Raw genomic sequence first — 26095 nt, 5'->3', positions numbered from 1 at the left:
TGCCGTTTCAGCCTTTTATTTCACAAACTATCCATGTTGGGGCAGTTTATTAGTTGCACAGAGATGAAATGATCAGGAATATATTTGACACCTTAATGTTTCAGTTTGGGAAATCAACAATAAAGCTGCTGGAACATGGCCACACTTCAACTGTAGCCTAATTGCATTTTATATGCATAGAAATATTAACATTAAACCAAAGAAAACAGCCTGAAGGTTTCACAGTTGTCTCATCGGCACCCATGTGGTGAAGTAGTGAGGCCAGTGTCACTCGATGTATTCAGGAGTCACTTTGAGTTGATGCAGCTCGTTTCCTCTCTGCACCACCATGGTGATGCTGTTGCTGCTCCTGACGGCCTTGTAGATCTCCTCAGAGGTGTTCACCTTGACCTCGTTGATCTCCACCACGATGTCTCCTGGTAGCAACCCAGATCTGAAACAGGAGCAGCAGCGTGGATTAAAAACACCTCATAATTCATACCTTTACAACAGGCAGGAGGTTTCCCCTAATCCTGTAGTAAATAAAGCATTAATGGCAGACATCCGTAGAGTTTTAATGTTTAGAGTTTCTACACGTGTCAAACGTCAGGAATAAAATCAAGAGTTCAAGGTTGGTTTGTTTTTGTTAACTTTGTACAAACAGTGTTGTGAAAAAGTATTTATTTCAGATCATCAAACACATTTTAATATCAAAGATAATCTGAAAAAAATACCAAATGCAGTTTTTAAATCTTGATTTAATTAAGGGTAAAAAAAGCTATCCAAACCAACATGGTGTGAAATGTAATTCCTGTTCACATGATGGAAAGTTTAGTTGCGTTTCTGCTGTTTGTTGACGACAACGGTTCACGTTTCCTCTGAAAATGGCTCGTGTTGAGAACGGGTTCCAGAGTTTAATGGTTTGAAAATGTCCCGGTCTCCATTGTCGAGTAGACGGAAAAATCCTGGCTCATGTGCAGTATGACTGAAATCAGTGAAATTAAACTTAGCTTTCTGTAACAAGAGTTTAATCAGTTATTTCACGAATTATCAGGGGACGCGATACTTTTTTCAAATAGGGTCAGATTGGTTTGGAAAATGTTTTTAATAAAATTATGATTTGACATTTTTTGGGTGTTTTTACTCAGGTTAACTTTGTCTGATATTAAAAGATAAATACGGCTGCTACTGCAGGTCCTGCAAATGATCTAAAACCAAAACAATGAAAAGACTCTTCAGCCTAAACAGGAAGTAAAGCCAACAGTGTTGAATAAGTGTACCTTTACATAATGGTGCAATGATCAGGTTCTTTTTTCTTTTTAGAAAGCAAAAATAAACACTTCTAGTAATGGACTGAAGCTTGTTGAGCCCTAAAGTCTCAGTAAAACAACAAAGATCCTCAAGGACAAAACATTTAACCCAAGTGTTCATGCAGTAGAGGAACTGAAAAGGGAGTATTTCCATCTTGTAAGAACAGTAAGGTAAAAAATCCTAAATATTGAAACAAACTATATAGCTCAGCTTTAAGAAAGTTAAACAGAAAAGAGTCTAAAGATGCTATTTTCAACTTTTTTTTTAAACTTTATACGCAGGATGGGGTTTATACAAAGAAACAGCCATATTCATTTTTAGTATTTTAGTCATCTGAGATTTTATGTTAGCATTTGTTAATGTGGTTGTCATTTAACCAGGAAAAAGCTCACTGAGATTAAAATCTATTTTCTCCAAGAGCGGCTTGGACAACAATACAGATTAAGGTGTGCTAGCTTACAACAGTGTTCCTGTCAGCATTTTCGTTCAAATCAGAGTTTCTGTCTCCAGGCGACTGAGATGCACCGATCACACTTTTCCTGATCGACACTGATTTCCGATTTTCTAAAGATTATAACTGTGCTGCAGGTTCCTTGATAGAAGAAATACAGGTCCTTCTCAAAATATTAGCATATTGCGATGAAGTTCATTATTTTCCATAATGTCATGATGAAAATTTAACATTCATATATTTTAGATTCATTGCACACTAACTAAAATATTTCAGGTCTTTTATTGTCTTAATACGGATGATTTTGGCATACAGCTCATGAAAACCCAAAATTCCTATCTCACAAAATTAGCATATCATTAAAAGGGTCTCTAAACGAGTTATGAACCTAATCATCTGAATCAACGAGTTAACTCTAAACACCTGCAAAAGATTCCTGAGGCCTTTAAAACTCCCAGCCTGGTTCATCACTCAAAACCCCAATCATGGGTAAGACTGCCGACCTGACTGCTGTCCAGAAGGCCACTATTGACACCCTCAAGCAAGAGGGTAAGACACAGAAAGAAATTTCTGAACGAATAGGTTGTTCCCAGAGTGCTGTATCAAGGCACCTCAGTGGGAAGTTTGTGGGAAGGAAAAAGTGTGGCAGAAAACACTGCACAACGAGAAGAGGTGACCGGACCCTGAGGAAGATTGTGGAGACGGGCCGATTCCAGACCTTGGGGGACCTGCGGAAGCAATGGACTGAGTCTGGAGTAGAAACATCCAGAGCCACCGTGCACAGGCGTGTGCAGGAAATGGGCTACAGGTGTCGCATTCCCCAGACCCGGGCTACAGAGAAGCAGCACTGGACTGTTGCTCAGTGGTCCAAAGTATTTTTTTCGGATGAAAGCAAATTCTGCATGTCATTCGGAAATCAAGGTGCCAGAGTCTGGAGGAAGACTGGGGAGAAGGAAATGCCAAAATGCCAGAAGTCCAGTGTCAAGTACCCACAGTCAGTGATGGTCTGGGGTGCCGTGTCAGCTGCTGGTGTTGGTCCACTGTGTTTTATCAAGGGCAGGGTCAATGCAGCTAGCTATCAGGAGATTTTGGAGCACTTCATGCTTCCATCTGCTGAAAAGCTTTATGGAGATGAAGATTTCATTTTTCAGCACGACCTGGCACCTGCTCACAGTGCCAAAACCACTGGTAAATGGTTTACTGACCATGGTATCACTGTGCTCAATTGGCCTGCCAACTCTCCTGACCTGAACCCCATAGAGAATCTGTGGGATATTGTGAAGAGAACGTTGAGAGACTCAAGACCCAACACTCTGGATGAGCTAAAGGCCGCTATCGAAGCATCCTGGGCCTCCATAAGACCTCAGCAGGTCCACAGGCTGATTGCCTCCATGCCACGCCGCATTGAAGCAGTCATTTCTGCCAAAGGATTCCCGACCAAGTATTGAGTGCATAACTGTACATGATTATTTGAAGGTTGACGTTTTTTTGTATTAAAAACACTTTTCTTTTTTTGGTCGGATGAAATATGCTAATTTTGTGAGATAGGAATTTTGGGTTTTCATGAGCTGTATGCCAAAATCATCCGTATTAAGACAATAAAAGACCTGAAATATTTCAGTTAGTGTGCAATGAATCTAAAATATATGAATGTTACATTTTCATCATGACATTATGAAAAATAATGAACTTTATCACAATATGCTAATATTTTGAGAAGGACCTGTAGTTTTGAATCCAAAAGAAAATGAAGGACTTAGTAGACTATTCCCATTTTTACTTCAAGGAAAAATTGGCCGATTCCCCTCTATGTCCAGCTGCTACATCACTAGAGATGACCTTAAATTATTTCTAGAAAATCCAGCAAAACTTCCTAAAATGTTTCATTTTTTGGAGCATTTCTAGAACAAATACCCATCCATTCCTGAGGTTAGGATTTTAAATAAGTAAAACACACAACCTTAATACAACAACCATACAGGGTGACATTGAACCCTAGTGAGCATCAGATTGATGGTAGTTTGAAGGAGCTACCTGCTGGCTGGTGAACCTGTGATGACTCTGTGGATGAGAATGCCGTGTGTGACGCTAGGAAAGGATGGGTCTCTCATCTTCAGCTCAGCAATGATGCTGAAAACAGAAAACCAGCTGGTTTAAGACAACTGTAGTTGTCCATCACTGCTGGATGTTAACCATAATGATGCATTTACCTCGGTGTGAGCGTCAGCATCATGACACCGATGTAGCGAGGCCTCGTTCCCGAGTCGTCAAACCTAGAGGCTGTGAGAGGAGGAAGAGTACTCAAACTGCTGGATTGTTTTTACCATCTTACAGAGACGTAGTTACAGGGGAAGCATAGATGGGCAGGGAGAGATATAGCTCTTGATTCCTGTTCTTACTTTTTCTTTTTTCTGCTTGATTGAGAAAAAGCTTCACACGATCAGACGGAATAGCGAATGAGATCCCTGCAGTGACCTTCATAGTGTTTATGCCGATTACTTCCCCATCCTGAAAAAGCACACATATGGGTAAATTATGACATCAGAGACAAAGGGGTTGGTTATAAGTCAGCTGTGAATGAATTTGCTGTAGAAACATCAGGATTAAGTCTTTTTTTTTGTGAATCCAGGAGGATCATGACCCCTAAAAACAAAATAAAATAAAAAACACCTTGACCGTGTGGTATCTGTTTGCTCATGTGACAGTAATGGTGATACAGCGCAGGATTGTGGGATGTTTACCTGCGATGTGAGCGGTGTGGTTGTTTTTTCACTGTGTTGAAAGGGTAGGGAAATATATATATAATGTCAATAAAAATCAGTTAGCTACCATAACAGCAATATTAATATGGGATATTGATATCGGCCCAAATTTAAAAATCGGTCCACCCCTACTTCCAAAACTTGTCAAAAACAACTTCCCAAACTTGAGCTTGCTGTAGAATATGGACCAATTCTTCTTTTCTTTTAGGTAAAAAGACAACAATGATATAATCTGGTTGCTTTAAAGAAAGGTCCAAATTCCTGCTGGGAGAACGGCCTGAGGACAGGCAAGACGAGACATTTAGTTTCTTTAATTAAGCCGTTGAGTTCCCACTGATTCCAATAATCAAGTCCGCCTCTATAAACTGGGGGAGAAAGAAACCCGCTGAAGATGATCTAGTGACTGTAAAGTGGCTTCACACGACTGCATGCATTTATTAACCATCTGTTTCGTTTTGACAGCAGAACATTTAAACAAACACAGTATTGATGATTCTATTCTAAAAATCATGCATTTTGTTGTCACATTCCACAGGTTGGTGGATGTTTATGGAGATTAGATCAGGTTTCCACGTAGCTGAGAGCAAAACTGAATGTGGTGAATGTTTCAACAGAAACTGTGACTCACCAGATTAATCAAAGGCCCTCCAGAATTTCCAAACTAAAACAAAACACACAAAGAAAAGTGGGTCAGATGTGACATGAAGAAACCATCGTACAGCAGAACCCTGAGTAGCAGCAGACTTTAGGAACCATTAATGTATAGAAGATGTTTGTGGGTGGGAAGAGGGAGACTTTCTGGAGCTCAAAGAAACTCGGACCTTTTATCCAGTGTGCATGAAGAGTTTTTCTCTGCCGTTTTATTGTGCTAAAAATGATGATGGTTGTGTAATAACACTGGAATAAACAGCAATTTTGAGCCTATGTACTTAAATATGAACTTATTTCTCACTTTAGTAAAGTATATTCATAAAGAAAAGCAGATAAATTGTCATAAACCGATCAAATTTAATGTATTAAACTTAAAACCAGACTTCCTTACGTTAGACTATGAAGAGATTATAGAAAATGTCTGTAATTTAAAGCAGGTACAATACGCCCCCTGGCAGATACGTTTGGCTCATAATCAGGACCAAACCCTACGGCGCCATTTTGTACCCATGTACAGTCAGGTGAAACAATTAGGACACCCCATTAAAAATTGAGTTTGTTTAAAAGAAATGTTCACACACTGATGTCTAATATTATGTTTTTATTTTTAGAAACAAAGTAATTTAATTACAGGTAAAGACCAAGAGGAAAAGGTCAGGACACCCTTCAGCTGGTGTTACCTCCGTTTAGTGAGACGGGTCTTGTAGTCATCAACCAGTTTGCTCCACTCAATGAGATCCAGATCTGGACACTGACTTGGACCTTTTCATTTCTAAGTTTTCAGACGGTTTTTGGTGGATCTACTGGTGTGTTTAGGGTCATTGTCATGTTTTAGGATCCAGTTCTGCTTCGGCTTTATTATTTATTTTTTGTTCTCACGTTTTCCTCAAACATCCTCTGAGACACTGACACCTCTATGCTTCACAGCTGGAATGTGGTTCTTCTCCTTGAATTATGTTTTTGGCTTACATCAAACATGTCCTCTGTTCTGGTAAACAAGTGTGAAGAAGCTCTGAGGGACTGTGCTCCTCATGGGGAGGGCTTGAGAGCATCACAGACTGCATCAAGGACTACATTCACTTTTGTGTGGACAACACTGTGCCCCTCATGAAGGTAAGGTGTTTCTAATAACAAGCCCTGAACTAACCCTGAAATAAAGACTCACCTCAAGGGGAGGGAGCCCTTAGATCAGGAAACAAGAAGGAGCTGAGAGCTGTTCAGAAGGAATAGAGAAGATCGGGGATGGAAAAAAAAAACATCTACAGGAATAAGATGGAGGACTAGAAAAATAACATCACTGCGGTTTAGATAAGCCGGAAGCTCTCAGGCTGTAGGAGATTTAGGTTCGGTGAATGATCTGAACCAGTTCTTCAACTGGTTTGATCAGACACTTACCCCTCCCCCAGCCCAGTATGCCCTGCTCCAGGAAGGCCAGACCAGTCCTAGGGTGCCCCCTCCACCCAGCGTAGGTGGTGGGGGACGGAAGGACTCTGGCAAAAATAACATCACTCCCACCCCATGCATGAAGCTGTTGCAGAACTAGAGAGCTCCTTCAGTGACAGACAGCTGCATCCTGGGTGCACAAAGGTGCGTTATCACAGATCCTTCCTCCCAGCCGCTGTTAGACTTTATAACCCTCACTGCTCCCAACAAGCTCAATAAGTGTTTCAATCCCTGCTGGTATCTACAGTTTTCCTGCTTTGTAAATAGTTTGTTGTTTTTTATGCACAATTATTTGTGCTCATTTTGTCCTTTTTTAGATAACTCAACTCAATTGCCCATTACTTTTAATCTATGCTATTTTTTTTAACTGTGCAGCAATTCATTCTTTTATTGTAAATTTACCCTTACTGTACAGTCATATTTTCTTTGATTTTCTATTTTTTACCTTCACGTGTATCTGCATGCTTCTATTTGCCTTCCCTTTTGCTGCTGGGACTCATGATCTCCCCACTGAGGGACAATAAAGGATATTTCTATTCTACTATTAATCTCACAATGTTCTAATCTATTTGATGTCACGTATCTGATGTGATACATCTGTGTATAATTTTTGTTATTTTAATTAGGAATCAATGTTGAGGTGTCCTAATTTATTCCTCAGCAGAAACTGTATTATTTTCATATTTTACTGAAAGTTTAAAAGGGTCTTTTTATTATAATTTTCAATTAGGTTATAACACTTGAGTTTATCAGTATTCCTATCAACGTTGTCCTAATATGTTAGAAAAACATAAAGGCTGTCATAGGAGGAGCTATTTCTTTCACATGAAACCACATTGTTAAACCATGCCGTGTCATGTAATTTTTTTATGAATATTGGGAGTAAACCACCCTTAATCTCACACATCTTGTCATTCAACTTTGAATTACTTTCTTAAAACTTTGTATTTTTAAATTAGACTGATCAAATGAAAGTGTGACTCTGATTCACCTCCTGCTTTTGTGTATTATTTATTCCAGTCATATAACCCCGTTTTATATGGAGTTAAATTTGTCTCAATATTATTCAATCAAACAAAAAACTAATCTCAATCAAAAAATATTAAGTTGTGATCAAAACTTTCAGAGTTTTTTCTCACCAAGAGAAAAAAGTTATTTGCAAAACATAAACTTTTATTTGATCATGTCAAAAATCTTTGGTTACGAGTCTCGCTCTTTTGGTTTTGACGCTCTCTGTTTTTGGTTGAACTCAACGAATTTTGAGTTCTGGAAACATGAACATCCTGGGCGGGGCCTAAAGACGAACAATGTAAGACGTTTCCCTATTGGTTAGCGCTGACTAAAGCAGCAGACTCTGATCCCCCGCATCTCTGAACTTCTGCTCGAACTGCAGGACTTGCAGCGTCGCTTCAGTGAGGAGACATCAACTCTACAGAAGAAAACTGCGGTCAAGTGAGCCGACAGTCAGAAATACGCGGTGAAGTCAGCTGACACCAGCTCTCTCTTAAAGATTAGCGTCACGCATCCAAGGTGCATTATATATACTACACTTGGGGTAGTTGTGTATTTCTCCAAACCTTTACAGTGAAATTATGAAATACTAATTCTGGTTATAATTTAGATGACCCTCTAATATAATCTGAAGAGATTGTGTTGTCACCTCTCTTGGTTTTGGAGAAATAAATTCCTGAAAGTGGGACAAATGCATATAATGGTTGAGCATTTTGAGGTATTTTGACAAGATATTTCTCCAAAACTGTACAGTAAAATATTAAATATTTATCCTTTTACATAAAACATGAATGTGAAAGTTGTAAAAATGTAATTAATATAAATGTTCTGTAGGTTACTTTTCTGTTTTCCTCTTATTTTCTCAACCGTTGCCAGGATCGGGTCCTTTCTGCTCCATTACCGTAAAGCACCTTGTATGCGCGACGCTAATCTTTAAGAGAGAACTAGTGTCGGCTGACGTCACCGCGTATTTCTGACTTTCGGCTCACTTAACCGCAGTTTTCTTCTGTAGAGTTGATGTCTCCTCACTGAAGCGACGCTGCAAGCCCTGCAGTTCGAGCAGAAGTTCAGAGATGCGGGGGATCAGAGTCTGCTGCTTTAGTCAGCGCTAACCAATAGGGAAACGTCTTACAGCCTTCGTCTTCTCGTAACCAAAGATTTTTGACCTGCGCAAATATAAGTTTATGTTTTGCAAATAACTTTTTTCTCTTTGTGAGAAAAAACTCTGAAGGTTTTGATCACAACTTAATATTTTTTTGATTGAGATTAGTTTTTTGTTTGATTGAATAATATTGAGACAAATTTAACTCCATAGTTTTATAATTGTAGACTGTAGGTAGAATATAGAAAAGGATTTGAAATTGTTGGTTTTTAAATCTGGTACAGACATGGAAAAGGTTGGTATGAAATGTCACTGTTACCATCCCAAAAAACAGCAAAGGAACAAAAAGATGGAGGGATGAAGAGACCAGCACCAAAAAAAATAAATAATCTATCAAACAAATGGAAGAAAACACCTAAATAAAGAGCTGAAGAATAAAAGTACTCACATCGATGGTTGCATCTGTCTGTATGTACTCCATGTTGGAGTTGGACAGGCCCAGCTCCTTGCTTCCTCTCTGCGCTGAGCTGACGATCCCTGAGGTGATCGTGTTCCGAAGAGCAAACGGACTTCCCATGGCAACCACGAACTCTCCTTGACGAATATCCGACGACTGACCCAGTTTGAGCGTGGGTAAAGGTTTCTGCAAACCAGATGAGTGAAGATAACATTAGAGAAGGGAAGACAAGCTTTTATAACGTAGTTCTGCCATTGATTTGATTTATTTCTCTTTAGAAATAAATTTATCACCAGTGTTTCATCACTAATCTCCATGATTGTGTTGGAAAGACATTCATGTTGACTCACACAACCTCAAGTTTACTTGGAAAATCTGGAGGTCACAGCTTTTCTTCACACTCAAAACAGGATGGAGACGTTTAAACTGATGATGCAAAACACTTGGAAACTGTTGGCAGGTCAAAGGTTTTAATCCAAGTAAGGCTCGACCAGTTTCCCCGTTTTAAAAAGCATCCAGTAAAGTGATTTTCAGTGAGATGCCAGAAAAATATGCTGGAGTTTTGTGTGGCTGTTTGAAGCACAGATTAACAATGCTTCCCCCCCTATCTGTTGCTGCACACTGCTGACCAGCAGGTTGAAAGAAGGCTATTCCATGTTCCACTCGTTTAGAAGGAAGACAATTATAGTTGTTTGTGACATGGGTGATTATCACATGATCTATTGCTGTTGGGATATTGAAAATTATCGCGATAAGATTTTTACTCCAGGTTATCACACCATAATAATCTCACATAACCCCATCCTACATTTAAGATGAATATAAGCCACAGTGCATAACGCTAGAGCGCGCAACCCACATACAGAGGCCTCAATCCTCGATGCAGCCATCCTGGGTTCGGGTCCCGACCCCAGAGACCTATGCTGCTTGTCTTCGCCCTCTCTCCACCCCACTTTCTGTCTGCCTACTTTGGTAAAATAACCAAAAATGAAGGAAAATCTTGCCACAAAAAAAACGAATATAAAAGTTTATAAACCTCTCAGGCCATTTACAATCTAAGAAATAACATGTTGGGATAACACAGCTATATGTAAGCATACTGCTGTGAATGTTTAATTATGACCGCGATGAAGCCTGAAGGATGTTGTCTTATAATGCAGAAGAAGAACTCTTCTGAATGTCTTCAAATTAACGCTGCACTTCAATGTGTCTAATCTGACGTTACATATACTGTACTGACTTGGTACTGTCTATTAGACCAGCACTAAGAATAATTCTGCTTCCTGTTACATATTTTCATTTCTTCCCAACCTGTGAAGTGATTTTAATTGTGGCAATATCTGCCCCAGGATCAATGTCATGGACCGTGGCGTTGTACGTATCGCCGTTGGGGAGCTTCACACGGACGCCTCTCTTGTTGGCCACAACGTGAGCGTTGGTGACGATGAGGCCGTCGCTGCTGATGATAAAACCCGAGCCGTTTGACACGGGGACTTCTCTTCCTGAAAACGGATGTCTGGAAAACAGGAGAAGCAGCTTTTGTTGATCCCGAGAAGAAAACAGAAAGTGTTTTTTGCGGCAGATAAAATCTGGCAAGAAAGAGCTCTTATGAAGTTGATGATTCATTTTACTCATACTGAGATAAACAACTGACCCAAATGATTCACATCATTTCCAACAACAGAACTGGCCTTGTGTCCCATTTATATTTACAAATAAAACAGCGTAAAAAGAATGGGTCACATTTTTTATTTCAATATAATTATACCATCCAAATTTAAATATAAAAGTGCTTTTTCTTGAGTTTTCCCAAAAATGTTTGTCTTCACAAACAAACACTGGAGAGAGTTTTAAATCCCTGCTTAAGACCCATCTTTTATTCTTGGCTTTTACTTCAAGCAGAACACGAGACCTTAATTGGTCTAAAGTACGATTCGCTTTTATTCTGTTATTCACTTGTGTCACATTTATTATTGTATCTTAATAATGTTGCTGCCTGAGCTAAGCAGCAAATCGGTCAACATTAGTTGTTTTTTAATGAGTTATACATGTAATATTGACATTAGATTAATGATTTTTTTTAGTTATTTAAAGGATTTTGTTTAGTCAGATTAAAAGTAAATGATTGAACAACATAATTTTAAATAAAGCCATGTAATATTACAGTCCATAATTAACTTTTTTTTATAAGCCATCTACAGTCTTAGCTGAATGTATTGATTATTCAGTGAAATATGTGTTTTAATCAAAATTAAATGTTTGTTAGCACAATATTTAGGCGCTGTAGTCAGTTTAGGCCACTATAAACTGTAATTCCACCTCACTGTATCTGACAGTGTGTGTTTAGAAACACTGGCATCATGTCTCAAAGAGCTATAATTAAAGTACAAAGTCCCTTTAATCTGCGACACGGCCCAACAGAGAAGGCTTTTGTTTCAAAGCAAACTGAACATTTCTGACGGTAAAAAGGGTCAAATCTGTAAACCTTTTATCATGTCAGTTTGAACATTTTGTTAAATCTCTTTTATTCCAAAACAAAAATTGTCTATCCAAACTTCTGAGTGTTGCCAGTAAAATAGCAACCAGCAGCATTCTGGCATGAATCTCAGACAGACGATGTGAAGACAGAAGCTCTGTCAATCCAGTCCGGCCCGGATCATCTTCTTCTTCTCGTTCACTAACACCAGAACCTAAATAAATAAATTAATGTACTGCAATATTAATATAAACCTTGAACTATTACAACTTCATTTGACCATTGTTATCATTTTAATTCATCTTTGGCTGTGAGTTTTTCTCTCTTAAATATACTTTTATGTATAATTGTTTTTGACATTACCCCAGTCAGCTGTGTTTTACTACCACTGCAAAAGCTAATTTTCACTAGAAGCTGTACGACCTTACAACAGCCTGTGTTTTTCTAAGGGTGTTAAAGAGGTGAAGGACGTTCAAAACAACTACCAGCATGCTTTGGTCTGGCCATACATGCAACTTTAATCTGAAAGCAGATGCTGAAAGAAGTCTCCAAAAACCCTGAAATATCATCATGGCAGGGTGTTGCTGCTGTTCATATTGAAGAGAATGCCTCAACAATAAGAAATTGACTGTGCAAGTTTCATTTTCATGGGCAGTGTGCAGAGAGGAGGCATTTGCTCTCTAAGAAAAACATAAAGGAGAAACTAAAGTTTGACAAAGCACATACATAAAGACACGGACTCCTGGAATAATGTACTTTGGACAGAGTTTAACGTCTACATTATAAATCACAGGAATCAGGCCAGTTATTTCAGTTTAATGCCGACAGTAATAGATGCATTCAGTGATTTTTGGAGATAAGCATAAACACGTCTTCTACTCCACATGCTTCGCCTCAGGCCCACTCACCTGCCCACGATCTCAATGTAAACCACAGCTGGACTGGACTTCTCCACCACATCTGCTATGAAGTTGTATCTGAAGCGAGGGCTGTCCGGTTTGAAGGGGGAGGCACACTGGGCGCAGGGCAGAAAAAGTCTTAGAAAGCTGCTGGATCCTGAAGATCCTTCTGAGTCCACCTGTTCCTCCCTCAGACGGTCCAGGAGCGCTGCTCCGCAGAGCCCTAACCCCACATACAGACACCTAAGCCGGGCAGAGCTGCCTGTCCAACCGCCTCCTTCCTTCCGGGTTGGAGCTCTGTAGTCCAGGCTCCTGTGCCCCTCCGGTCCTCTGCTTTTGAAACATGGGTATATCTCTTGTTGTTTGTGGATCAGGACAAATGGCAGAAAAGAGAGGGCCCTCTGGCCCACAGTGTCCAGTCCACGGCTGCGGAGACTAACAGACAGAAACCTCCTGCTGACAGCAGTTGCTGCCATGTTGCATCACTCCAACACAGCTCAGCACTTTCTATAGTTAAAAAACACTTTATAGCCTAAAAACAAGGAGTTATTTAGGACTACTAACAACATCCACGTAACTTGTGTTAACAGAAAAAATGTAGTTAAATACTTTTCCTTTAAATTTGCTCCTCCTCTGAATAAATGTCAGCGACTACAGTAGGAAACTGACTCCGGAAATGAAAGGCTTTTCTTCGGGTTGGAGAATAAGACACTGCTGCGCGTTCTGCCCTCTACAGGAATAAATGGGGAACTACATTTTCTTCTTCTTTAAAGTGTGGCTGTCAACAAATAACCGCTGCCAACTGGTTAGGAAAGCCGTTTTAACATTTAATATACAGAGTCCACACACGTTCCTTCGGAGAAGAATAATTTTACACAAGACAGATCTATATTTATGACGGATAGGATGAATAAAGGGATTTAAAGATAATACAACGATTCCCAAATTGCCAAACATCTGATTAGATGAGAGTTGTAAAATCTGCTAAATGACTAACAAATTGGAATACAGACCCAACAAAAAAGGTTTCACTTAGGAACTTTAGTAAAAAGGGAATTAGACTTGTTAGAATTAAATTTCTCCAATGTCCTGTCCCTCACAAGAGCAAACCCCGTCCCAAAAAATCATTAAAAAAAAATAATCCTTACAAAGAATTTCTTCGACCCTAATTTACATTTAAAATCAATAGAACATAAATCGTAGTGATGTGGGAAAAAAAATCAGACTCTATCATCAGTGGCTACAATCAAACTCCGTGAAAGTAGAACTCTTTTCTGTCCACGATGGTAAAGCCTGGATGCCTCTGTAGGACAAAAAAAAATAAAAAAATATGATATCTAAAGCACAAAGTCTATTAACATGATTTTAAATATTTCAAAGAAAGGCTGTGACGTACAGACCATTGACGGTTCGTTGTGGAAGTACGTCACCGGATCTTGGTCGAAGGGGGGCGGGGTTATTGTTTGAAAATTGCGGGTCAGCGGACTAACTGTTGGCTAATGTATCTGATTTTATAGAATAATCTGTTAAATTAATCTCGCAGGATAATGTCGGGTCATTTATTACGAATCAAAGACATCGACTACAACTCTCCTGCGAAGGTTTTTGCGAAACTGAAAGCTGAAGTTCAGAAGGAGGCGGAGAGCAAGAATGAGCTGATTTTTAACGCCAGAGAGCAACGCGGAGTTAGAGTTAAAACGGGATATAACCTGACAACAGGCGGTGTGTACAGGGCTGATGGACCGAGACTATACCAGAACCCAGCGGAGTTCTGCTGGGGCGAAGAGGTGAAGGAAAACAGCAGGTTTGCTTCTCATCAAACTGAAGCGGAGGTGCTGACCCTGTCCCCCATCCCCAGCCCTGAGAAAACCTTCGACTCTCCCGGCTATGCACCTCTGCAGGAAGAGGTCCCACTCAATGACACAGTGCGTGGATTTACACGGAGAAACAGAGCCCACATGGAGTCCACAGCTGTGTCCCAGCCCCTGTTTGGGGTCTACAGAGGTCAGATCCACGCCGTGACCCCTCAGATCACAGATAGTTTCAGTAGGATCCAGCCAACAGAGAGCTGCAGAAGGAGTATTTTTAAAAAGAAATCAGTTCCTCTGAATCTCAGATCTCCAATCGGCGTGTATTCCCCCATGAAAAAGAGGCCGAGGAAGTGTAAACTCGATCCAAACGACTCCGAGGAAGCCTTCAGGACCACCGAGGAGAGCAACGAAGAGTCAGGTCCACCACAAGCCAGGAGAAAGCCTGCTGTTATTGGGGGCAGCACTCAGAACAACACTTGGAGACAGGATCAGTTTAATGTTAAAGGATTTCCATCTGATCGACCAGAACCAAAGTTCCAAGAGTCGGAATCCAATGGACTCCAAAGTGAGTTATTCCAACATCTTCTGCCTTTTCATTGTCATACAAATAAAAAAACAAACAAACAGGATTGTTGTTTTCTCTGTCCTGAACAGGTCCGGTGGTTGTACTGGAGAGAATCCCCATAATGTCCCCAGCCAAGTTATTCGCATGGATGAAGGAGAGGGAAGGTAAGGAACATCAGCAGAAGAGAGGTCTTTGCAGGGAATGACAGTATGTATGAGCCTTGAGACACAGTCTGAATCTGAATTTATAGATGGATAGATATCCATCCACGAATGTTGTAGCCCCCGTCCTCTGCGTGTGGTGGCTCTTGAAACACTGTCTCCAGCAGCAGTCCACACCTGAAGACGGTCCCTCAGACTTTTGAATGGGCTTTGCTTCACAATCCTCTTGAGACTGCGGCTATTACCTTTATTTGCAGATCTTTAGATTTGCATTTTGTTTTTCCTTCCACTCAACTTTCCATTAAGGTGCTTGGCTACAGCTCCCTGTGAACAGCCAGCTTCTTTAGCAGTGACTTTTGTGGCTTACCCTCCTTGTGAAAGGTGTCAGGAACTCTCTGCTAGACATTAGTCATGCCACGAGTCTCAACTATGGTTATTTAGGCCATAACAACATTTCCGTGTTTAAAAGAAATCCCATTTTTGTTGGTCTAATGCAATATTAAAATTTGCTGAGAAACTGCATTGTTTTCATTGGCTGTAGGCCATCAAAATTACACTTTAAATTCACAAGTTTTTGTGTAATGAATCTATGTAATATATATGTCTAAATGTTTCTAATTATTAAGATCCAGCTCTATTGTGTTTTTTAATTTTCTGCCTTTTACTTGCGCTAAAACAACTTTTCTTCCGTAGGGAACCTGAAGGAGTCCAGAGATACTGATGTCTCCACAAATCATTGTATGGAGCACACTAAGGACATTTCATTAATGTATTCTCCAAAACAAGCGGTTCCTGTGAACCAGAACCGAGCCGAGTCGCCAGAGAACCAGTCAGACACCTCTGTGGCTGCTCTGATCCCTCCGTCACCCCCACCAACCGTTTCACTGGAGGACGCGCTGGTGCTCAACACCCCACATATCTCCATACCGAAGAAAGACAAGCCTGTGTTCAGACGCAATGTTATGCACAAGCAGAGGAATTTCTCATTCGTAAGTAGAAGCAAAAGATAAACTAAAGTTCATTAACAGGCAAACTAAGTCTTCTTCCATTACCTTTATACTCTTGGATAGAACCTCTGTCTGTTAGACACATTTACTGCAGAAAAAGGCCTGTTTATGCTGCGACAGGGGTCTGTAAGGCAGGGTTAAAAAGTGGCAAAAGCTCAAAAATGACCTGCTGGAAGAAAAGAAACACAAAGGAAAAGAAATGACCTGCTAGAAACCACAACTTATAGATGTATTATAGGCCTCCAGAATGCATTGTCCTACCCAACGATGCATCAAAGCAGTTCTTTGCTCTCGTCGTTATCATCTCTGTGTTTTTTATTTCTGTACAGGAGAGTGTGATTCATCTGGGAAAATGGTTCCTGAGAAGAAATCGACAGGGTCTGTTTGTTGATGGGATACACAAGTAAGCGTCCATCATTCATAGCAGAGATCATAAACTGTAACATTTAGTGTGAACAGTTTCATTTAGTTTCTCTTTTCCTCCCAGAGACGAGAACATACAGTGGAACAGTAACGTCATCACTGAAAGGATTTCCAGTTTTGTGCTGAGGACCGTCTCTGGCAGGGTGTACGTCTTACTCGGACGGATGAACATTAAACTCGCCAATGGTAAGAATGATTAGCATTCGTACGAAGCTCTTAAACGGCTCATAATGAACGCCGTTAGCTGTTGGTATTTGATCGTCTGATTCTTTTTCTCACTTTGTGCCTTCAGATTTTCCAATGTGGTTTTTGAAGAAGTTTGAGAATGGCTTCCCTTCAAACTGGAAGAAACTTTATGAGACGTTTCTGTTGGAGTCAAAAGAGTAAGAGGATTTTTAGAGATGCACCAAAAGGGCTTTTCCTGCTGTTGGCAACTATAACACATATAGAGTGGTGAAAGTGTTGTGTTTTTTTGCTTTTTGTGACGGTTAAATGTTTTGATGTCAGAAAAAGATAACCAGAATAAATGCATAAATGCATCTCATTCTCAAGTGATGGTTACTTGATTAACCTTTATCCGGGTTCAGGCTTTGAAGCATCTGTCCCTAACCTTAACTGGGATTTATTAAGTAGAAGTACATCCTGTTAATTGATGCAGCAATAAACATAAAATGGTGGCGGCTTTTAGCTTGGTGGCCTTATCACGAACAAGGAAAAATAATCAGATTTTTCAGTGTTTGACCCGTCGATCACATATTAAAGGGAAATTGGCCAGGAGACTGGTGCATCTCATTATTTGACATCTATACTCATGCAACATTTTCATGGGAAGATTTTCTTAAATCAGATGTTGCTTCAGCAGGCAGGCAAAGAAGAACAAGAAAACGATCATCTCGGCTAAGAATGAATCAGAGCTCCCTTCCAGCAATGAGTCTGTGAGGAAGCGGCGAATAAGATCTGCAAAAACACGTAAGCGCAAGATTTACAGATAAGCTGCTGGGCTAACTCAGTTCTGCTTCTGATTTCAGAACAAAATTCAGATCTAATTTTCTATTTCCAGCTGAGTCGTACCCTCCTTCCTGCTCCTCCATCAACGTGTCTCGGAGCGGTCGGGTGATCAAGCCTCCTCTGGAGTATTGGAAAGGAGGGAGAGTCATCCTAGATGCTCATATGAACGTTACCATCTACAAGAGTTACGAGACCTCCAGCCCTGTAAGCGCATGAGAACCAATCATTGATGCTATAGTCAGTCAATCAATCAGTCTGTGTTTATTTGTAAAGGAATAATGAGTAAAACATGGGGGTAAACCGCAAATGTACACAAATGTGTTGCTAACAGAGGTGATTTTGGCTAAAAAAGCCAAAACTAAATAATTAGAAGTCAATGAAACATGTAATTCAGACAACTCACACCAAAGCTGATTTATCCCAACAATAAAACAAAATAACTTTGTATAGGAAACAATATCGATATAAAATCAAACTGAAGATGCATCTTAATTTGGTTTTTTGAAAACATCAGCGGTCTCAGCTGCCCTCAGGAAAGTGGTTCCACAGCCGAGAATGTTGCCTCACTGGTTTTTGTTCTTTCTGAGCGTATTACCAGTAGACCTGAGATATCTGGATGACGTGATAAAACGTTCAAATCTACAGAGAACCAAAGCTGGGGCACCCAGTCGTTTGATCAGATGTTGCAAAATATTAATATAAACACATTTTATTATCCCACACTCGTAGCCTAAGATTTGAAATGATTTTTTTTTTTCATTTATTAAAGGAAACGGCTTTCCAAACCAACCTACTCCTCTGTGTAAAAGTAATCACCCCCTAAACCTAATAATTGTCTTTGCCACTGTTAGCAGTAACAACTGCCATCAGGCATTAATTATAACTGGCAACGAGTCTTATCAGTGTGGAGGAATTTCAGTTTACTCATCTTTGCCGAATTGTTTGTAATTTCAGCCACATTATAGGGTTCCTCCATTTGTGTTCTTTAAACTGTTCAGAGGTGGACTTGCTTATGAGCTTTGGATCATCACCCTGCTGTGTAACCAAAGTATGCTAAAGCTTAAAGTAACCTGATGGCTGGACATTCTCCTTCCAGATTTTCCATTAGACCGCAGAATTTGTTGTTCCATCAATTAACGCCAGCCGTCCACGTCCTAAATCAATGAAACAGCCCCAAACCATCACACTACCATCACTGTGCTTAACTGTAGGAATCATGTTCTTTTTCTGACATGCTGCAGTAGACTTACGGCTCATGCAACGGTACGCCCAACGTCCATAAGGTTTTACCTTTGGCTCCTCGGTCCACAGTATATTTTCCCAAGACTATTGAGTATCTTTAAAATGTTTTGGTTTCTTTTATGGTCAGCAGAGGTTTTGGTTGTGAAAGTCCTTAAGGGATTCCATTTTTGCCCAGTCTCTCTTTCTTGTTGCTAAATCATGAACTCTGACCTTAACTGAGGCAAGTCAGGCCTGCAGCACTTTAGATGTGTTCTGGGATCTATTCTGACCTCTTGGATGACTCCTTGATTACTCCTCTCATTTTGGTGGGTCATTTGTGGATAACAACTCTCTCTGTGGTTCACTTGAGTACCAAAGCATGTGTTGCTTTTTGAGATTTTTGAGAGGTACTATTTAATTGGTTTCTTGATTCTACTAGGTTTGGCTTTTGAAATTGAACCAGAACATTTTGTTAATCACAGGTAATTAAGGATTTAACAAGGAGGTCAAACACTTATTCTCACTGGGGCATGTTGGTTTAGACAGCTGTTTTCACTTAATAACAAATAAAATCACAGTTTTCTTGCATTTGTTGCAACTCTGTTAAAAAGAGGTTCAGTTCTGTTCATTTTCCAATCCGCTGATATTATTCTTGTTCTCACAGGATCTCTTAAAGGATGCCTGTCAGAAGACGTCCAAGAAGCCGGTTCGTGTCTTCCTCCCCCACAGCAACAGTAAGTCAGTCTGCAGAGGTGTTGGTTTAGCACTGAGTTGTGCAGTGACTCACTAAAAATTTCTTTCTTTGCTCCCAGGTCTGAACCAACAAGAATCAGAAAAAGACGAGTGGTGCTCGGTACCAGTGAGAAGGGTGAAGGCAAACCGGAAACTGGACAGAGCTGAGGTTAACCGGGACCATAGGTCCACCGATTCATCCATTGAGATGATTAGCAGCCCCAGCGAGGTATCTGGTAAAACAAGGTCCAAACGACAGTGTCCTGGTGCAGAGAGAAGACTGCGATCGAACGCTGTTCCTCTAAAACAAGAGAGGTCTTCAAGTCAGAGGTCAAAGAAACAAGGGCAGAACGCCAGCAGGCCTCTGAGAACATCAGAGAGCGACAAAAAATCCCCTGAATCTTCTTTCATTGATGATAAAACATCGAATCATCTATTAACCAGGAGACGAGGGAAAGCAGGGCGCGGTACAAAAGGTATGGCAGTTTTTAGCAAATCAGACCCAGGTCACAGGGTTTCACCCAACCGGTCCCCAGCAGCTGTAAAGAAGAACAGAAAATGGCAGACAAAGAAAAGCAGAGCAGCAAGAAAGAGTGACGTGGTACGAGAGGACAATAAAGAGAGCAAGCGCACCCAGTCAGCTCCACCAGCGAAGCCTTCAACCTGGGCGACGCACTCCGACAGGAAACACCTGCGAAACAAAGGCAGCGCCGCTGTTCCACACGAGAGAGACGGAGACGAGTGGACAGAGGACGAGATCCTGAAACTGCAGGGGTACGTAAATACTCGTATTCCAAAAAAAGCACAAAGAATGAGATGCTGCTCTCTAAAACAATAGGCAACCACTGCAGTTTTATCTGAAACCGGCAATAAACTTTTTCTCCTTAATGAGTTACTGATGGGATGGTCACCTGAACCCCAACAGCAATGTGAGAGACTGGTGGGGAGCATGGCAAGACCAGGAACATCAGGGTTATTTCAACAAATATTGATTTCTGAACTCTTCCTAAGTCAAAACTGTCCTGTATTCCTTTTTAAGAATGAATAATAACTTGTTTTTTGTGTAATATTAAGTTTAAAAGGTAGATTTTTATAATTTTCTGCACATAAATCAACAATATTTCTACCTAGAATTTGGCCGAAACGTTTTCAGTAGCTTGTTTTATAAGATAAAAATTCATCTTACTCAAACATGTAACTAGAGAATAAAAATGCACGATATTTCAGATCACAGTCATTGCAGTAGCAGCTCTGGTGCAATATTTGGCTAAAGATCTTAATTCAAGTGCCATGCATTCACACTCGGCATCTCAATGAGAAATTTGGCCAGTCGAATGTTCTCTCACTCCCCTCCTTGCACATCATGTATATTTTTGGTGGCTTTCTGAGATGTTGAAGGTCATAGAAAATGGTGTGGAGATATTAATGATGGAGAAGAAGGAAACGAATGAGGAAAATTGGTTTTCCTGATATCTGCAGAGAACCTAAATAGTTAACAGTGGTCTCCAAACCTTCTCCAAATATGTTCATTTAAATAACACTCCACCAAATGTACAGGAAGCCTAAAGAGAAACTAAGTACACCCTTACCTTGAGTTTTGCGTGTAGGTCTGAATGATTATCCCTGCGTGTTTGTTTTCCAGGGCTGTGAGCCGCTATCCCAAACACATAGCAGGTTACTGGGCGAATGTAGCGAGGACGGTGGGGACACGTTCGGCTGAAGAGTGCCACAAGCAGCACACGTGCCAGGGAACGACCCGGAGTCCCGCCAAAAGCGCCAAAGACCTCAAAAAGGAGACGGAGAAGGCAGTAAAACCTGCAGGTAAGCATAGACGCTGTCAAGTTTGGGCTTTACTTAAAGGTACGATACCAAGGAATGGTAGAAATCAAACCAACGTTTAATCTAAAACATTAGTTGGAAATTATACTTAAAGTGCAGCAATCTCCTGACCCCCTATTATGTTTGGCAGGAAAAATTGTCTCTACCTGTCCTTATGTACACCACATGTATATTTTTATTGCTGAGATGCTAAAGGTCATAGAAAATGGTGGAGAAAGAGGAGAGTCTGGAAAATCTGGGGATCGATCATCAATATTCAGCAATAGAGTTTTAATTACAGGTTTTCCTGATATTATGATGCAATCTTAAAAAAGGCTAACATTTTAAAAGATGCATTTAACATTTTTCATTGGTAACAATTAAACCACGATCGGGGGGGTTGTTATTGAGTGAGATCAAAGTGTTGAATGCGTGTCTGAATTTCTTCCGGCTTCATTATTTACGTGGTGATTTAGGGGTCTGTGAATCTGTCTGCTTCCAGAACCTCCTGTGATCTCTGCCCGAGTGGGGACGCTGAAGAGGAAGCAGCAGGTACGACAGTTCCTGAAGACTGTGCCCAAAGAAGATGTCGACGATGCTTTCAGCTCGGCGTACATGCAGAACAAACGCATTGAGGTGCGTTTTCTTCACTTGACCAGCTTTTTCCTTTTGTTATGAGTTATTACACACCAGCTTTTCCTTCTGTCTCTCTGTTGATGCTCAGATCCCCTTCTTGGGTTCGACTGAAGACCACGATTTTGCGATGTCAGTCATGGAGCCTCAGACCCCAAAATCATTGTGTTTCCCCGAAGCGAAGACACCTCAGTGTTTGCACATAACCCCTGGAATGATTGGCTCTCCCAACACGTAAGGCCTCCGCATCTGCATTCTAACATGAAATGGACGACTGCACACAAACGACCACCTCATGCTTTTTATTTTTACCTGAAGAAACAATGACGACAAGTACGTCTACAAGCTACAGAAGAGGATGAAAAAGAACCAGTTTAATGTCTGCAAAACCTCATCTTCTTTAAAGGTACTGACTCCTAATGAATTAAACCTTTCCTTTCTGAGATTTACAGGATATAAAATCACACTTTTACCTATTTTTATCTTTCAGAAGTACACACCCACGTCATCAGCTAAGCAAACTGTACGAAGATGCGGTAACACAGGTACGTGTACACGGCCACTCTCAGTAGTGCACAAACTCCTGCACAAACATTTCCCACCTGTAATGTGCCTCATACCCTGTTCAGGTCCGCTGTAAAACAAACACAACACCAATAATCTGGTTTCATTATTCTGCACACCCTGAAACTAATACCTGTCTCACATCTGCCGTCATTTAGAGCAAATCTGGTGAACCTCAAATAAAGTTCAGTTGTCCTGGTAAGAGTTTCTGGACATTTACTTTTTTTTTTTTTGCATCTGTTAGTGAAACCTATAGTTTGTTACACAATCTCATGTAATAAATATCCGCCAGGAAAACAACAAAAAATTAGCTTTTATATATGGATGTAAAACATTAATTCACACACACAATGAAGAAAGTCGTCAATTACTTTAGAAAATATTGGGTCACAGTGACAAAAAAATGTATGTTTTTCCCGAATTGATGAAAACAGAAGACTTAAATTGATCAGAAAGTCTATAAACTGCATATCACATCGATCTCTGTTCTTCATATTTCCGATCTAAGGCGTGTGGCTGTCAAAAGCATCCAGAACTGACTAAAAACCCCAAACCTTGTGGGAGAATGCATTGTGAACCCAACTGAAACGTTTAAGACGTTGTTTTGGCATTAAGACGCCAAAAATGAACACCGAGCCCTCTGTGAAACATGGTGGCGGCAGCATCATGCTCTGGGGCTATTTCCTTCATGTGGACCTGGGGTTTTTGTGAGGGTGGATGGAGTTATGAGCAAATCGGCCTGTTTCGTTGAGTTCATGCATGCATCCAAATCCACAAAGAATAACTTTATGAGAGGAAAATGAAAGTTGTGGATGTTACACTCCTGCTAAAGAAGACCTTAAACAAAAGTTTTAGTTTAAGGGTGTGCAAACTAATGCAGCCAAGTCAATGCAGCCTTTTTTGAATTTTCCACTCTTATCGGTTTGTTTTTCAATTAAAATGGTACAGGATATACATTAAAGGTGGAAAATGTTTGGAAAGGATTTTTCATGGGGTTCAATTGTTTTAGGTCACAAACATCTGGCATTTTGAGGACCCCTATTAGGGATTTACATCACAATAACCTGTAATGTGATATATTTTTATTCTACACTAATTAAACCCAAAATTATTTGCATTATTTGTTTGATGCCTCTGTCCTCTTCCACCAGAAAGTGATACTTTTTTCTTACTGGAGATGTTGCCTGAAAACAACGACATGTTCGACAGCGACGAGGAAGAAGACTTTTACTTCTCAGACAACTGATTTGGACTTATGGAAGAAATGTCCACTTGTTTAACATTTTTAGGTGAACGTCTTTTCAGGAAACGTAGAGTGAAGGTGTTAGTTTGACCTTATGTTTTTGAATGCAGCGAGCTGGATGTTTGAACACATCTCTGTGGCTCGTTATAGATGTGAAAAGGACAATCAGGGAAAGTAGTGATGCTCCGGGCTTCATGTGGGTGGCTGTAAATATATTTTTGTCTTTAAAGGTCTCTCTCAAAGATCTAGTGGTATTGTTTTAAATAAACTTCTTTTTCTTTTCTTCATTTATTTGTTGATGTTTAATTACATAAATCTGAAGACTTAGTAACACATGTAAAATAAAATACACTATGTGTTTTGAGACCAAGTCTTTGAAATAACCTACAGATCACTGTATGCAAGGTAAAAAGATAAAAGTTTGCTTAGGTGCTTTTCTAAAGTTGTATCTTGTCAGTTTGAATATCTGTGCTGATATTTTATGGCTGTTTCTCGGTTGATTTGTATCAGTCAAACATGATGCATACATTTAATCTGGAATCCAGTCAAATTAGACTTTGGTTCTTATAATATAGCTTCTATTTCAAATGATGTTTGAAATCCAGCGCTTTGGCATTGTACAGTTTTGAGTTTGTTTACCTTTATTTTTCAGATTATACCTCAAATATACACTGCTCAAAAAAATAAAGGGAACACTTAAACAACACAATATAACTCCAAGTAAATCAAACTTCTATGAAATCAAACTGTCCACTTAGGAAGCAACACTGATTAACAATCAATTTCACATATTGTTGTACAAATGGAAAAGACAACAGGGGGAAATCTTTGGTGATTAACAAGACTCACTCAATAAAGGAGTGGTTCTGTAGGTGGGGACCACAGACCACTTCTCAGTACCTTTGCTTTCTGGCTGATGTTTTGGTCACTTTTGAATGTTGGTGGTGCTTTCACACTTGTGGTAGCATGAGACGGACTCTACAACCCACACAAGTGGCTCAGGTAGTGCAGCTCATCCAGGATGGCACATCAATGCGAGCTGTGGCGAGAAGGTTTGCTGTGTCTGTCAGCGTAGTGTCCAGAGCCTGGAGGCGCTACCAGGAGACAGACCAGTACACCAGGAGACGTGGAGGAGGCCGTAGGAGGGCAACAACCCAGCAGCTGGACCGCTATCTCTGCCTTTGTGCAAGGAGGAACAGGAGGAGCACTGCCAGAGTCCTGCAAAATGACCTCCAGCAGACCACAAATGTGCATGTGACTGCACAAACGGTTAGAAACCGACCCCATGAGGATGGTATGAGGCCCCGACGTCCACAAATGGGGGTTGTGCTCACAGCCCAACACCGTGCAGGACGCTTGGCATTTGCCAGAGAACACCAGCAATGGCAAATTCGCCACTGGCTCCCTGTGGTCTTCACAGATGAAAGCAGGTTCACACTGAGCAGATGTGACAGAGTCTGGAGACACCGTGGAGAGAGATCTGCTGCCTGCAACATCCTTCAGCATGACCGGTTTGGCAGTGGGTCAGTAATGGTGTGGGGTCGCATTTGGCCCTCCATGTGCTCGCCAGAGGTGGCCTGACTGCCATTAGGTACCGAGATGAGATCCTCAGACCCCTTGTGAGACCATATGCTGGTGCGGTTGACCCTGGGTTCCTCCTAATGCAGGACAATGCTAGACCTCATGTGGCTGGAGTGTGTCAGCAGTTCCTGCAAGATGAAGACATTGAAGCTATGGACTGGCCCGCCCGTTCCCCAGACCTGAATCCGATTGAGCACATCTGGGACATCATGTCTCGCTCCATCCACCAACGTCATGTTGCACCAAAGACTGTCCAGGAGTTGGTGGATGCTTTAGTCCAGGTCTGGGAGGAGATCCCTCAGGAGACCATCTGCCGTCTCATCAGGAGCATGACCAGGCGTTGTAGGGAGGTCATACAGACACATGGAGGCCACACACAATACTGAGCCTCATTTTGACTTGTTTTAAGGACATTACATCTAAGGTGGATCAGCCTGTAGTGTGTTTTTCTACTTTAATCGTGTGTGTGACTCCAAATCCAGGCCTCCATTGGTTAATAAATTTGATTTCCATTGATGATTTTTGTGTGATTTTGTTGTCAGCACATTCAACTTTGTACAGAACAAAGTATTCAATGAGAATATTTCATTCTTTAAGATCTAGGATGTGTTATTTGAGTGTTCCCTTTATTTTTTTGAGCAGTGTATTTTTCTGCTATCTTTCCTTTCTTCTGTAATCTTTGATTCATATTTTATTTTATAAATAAATTAGCTTTTCTAAGCTAGAACTCCATCTCAAGGATGGTAAGGTGCAGCAAAGAAGCTGTTTTGGCTCCATTCCTTTTCC

The 26095-nt window shown here is 40.6% G+C and overlaps 2 protein-coding genes across 3 annotated transcripts; one reads left to right on the top strand and one right to left on the bottom strand.

Annotated features, from left to right (window-relative positions):
- LOC124855804 (serine protease HTRA2, mitochondrial-like) lies at window positions 1–13642 on the bottom strand. Its single transcript, XM_047345900.1, has 8 exons — window positions 12552–13642; window positions 10479–10683; window positions 9159–9353; window positions 5132–5164; window positions 4141–4249; window positions 3952–4021; window positions 3776–3871; window positions 1–433 (listed from the first exon to the last, which is right to left on the bottom strand). Exons 1-8 carry the CDS (start codon window positions 13016–13018, stop codon window positions 268–270), a joined length of 1341 nt encoding a protein of 446 aa, XP_047201856.1. The 5' UTR covers window positions 13019–13642; the 3' UTR covers window positions 1–267.
- Window positions 13643–13969: 327 nt separating this feature from the next.
- On the top strand, window positions 13970–24015 carry mis18bp1 (MIS18 binding protein 1). 2 transcript variants are annotated; one of them, XM_047345897.1, is made up of 16 exons: window positions 13970–14918; window positions 15008–15082; window positions 15773–16068; window positions 16416–16489; window positions 16574–16695; window positions 16802–16892; window positions 17372–17478; window positions 17570–17721; window positions 19403–19472; window positions 19551–20244; window positions 21113–21291; window positions 21791–21924; window positions 22013–22155; window positions 22240–22327; window positions 22412–22466; window positions 23637–24015. In XM_047345897.1, exons 1-16 carry the CDS (start codon window positions 14090–14092, stop codon window positions 23729–23731), a joined length of 3204 nt encoding a protein of 1067 aa, XP_047201853.1. In that variant the 5' UTR covers window positions 13970–14089; the 3' UTR covers window positions 23732–24015. The 2 variants fall into 2 exon arrangements, with proteins under 2 accessions (XP_047201853.1, XP_047201852.1); XM_047345896.1 differs by having other exon boundaries at window positions 17369–17478.
- Window positions 24016–26095: the final 2080 nt, after the last annotated feature.

The sequence above is a fragment of the Girardinichthys multiradiatus genome, chromosome 19 (genome assembly GCF_021462225.1).
Source record: "Girardinichthys multiradiatus isolate DD_20200921_A chromosome 19, DD_fGirMul_XY1, whole genome shotgun sequence".
Classification (NCBI taxonomy): Eukaryota; Metazoa; Chordata; class Actinopteri; order Cyprinodontiformes; family Goodeidae; genus Girardinichthys; species Girardinichthys multiradiatus.
The sequence above is the reverse complement of the archived record's forward strand: the minus strand, read 5'-3'. Positions and strand labels throughout refer to the sequence as shown.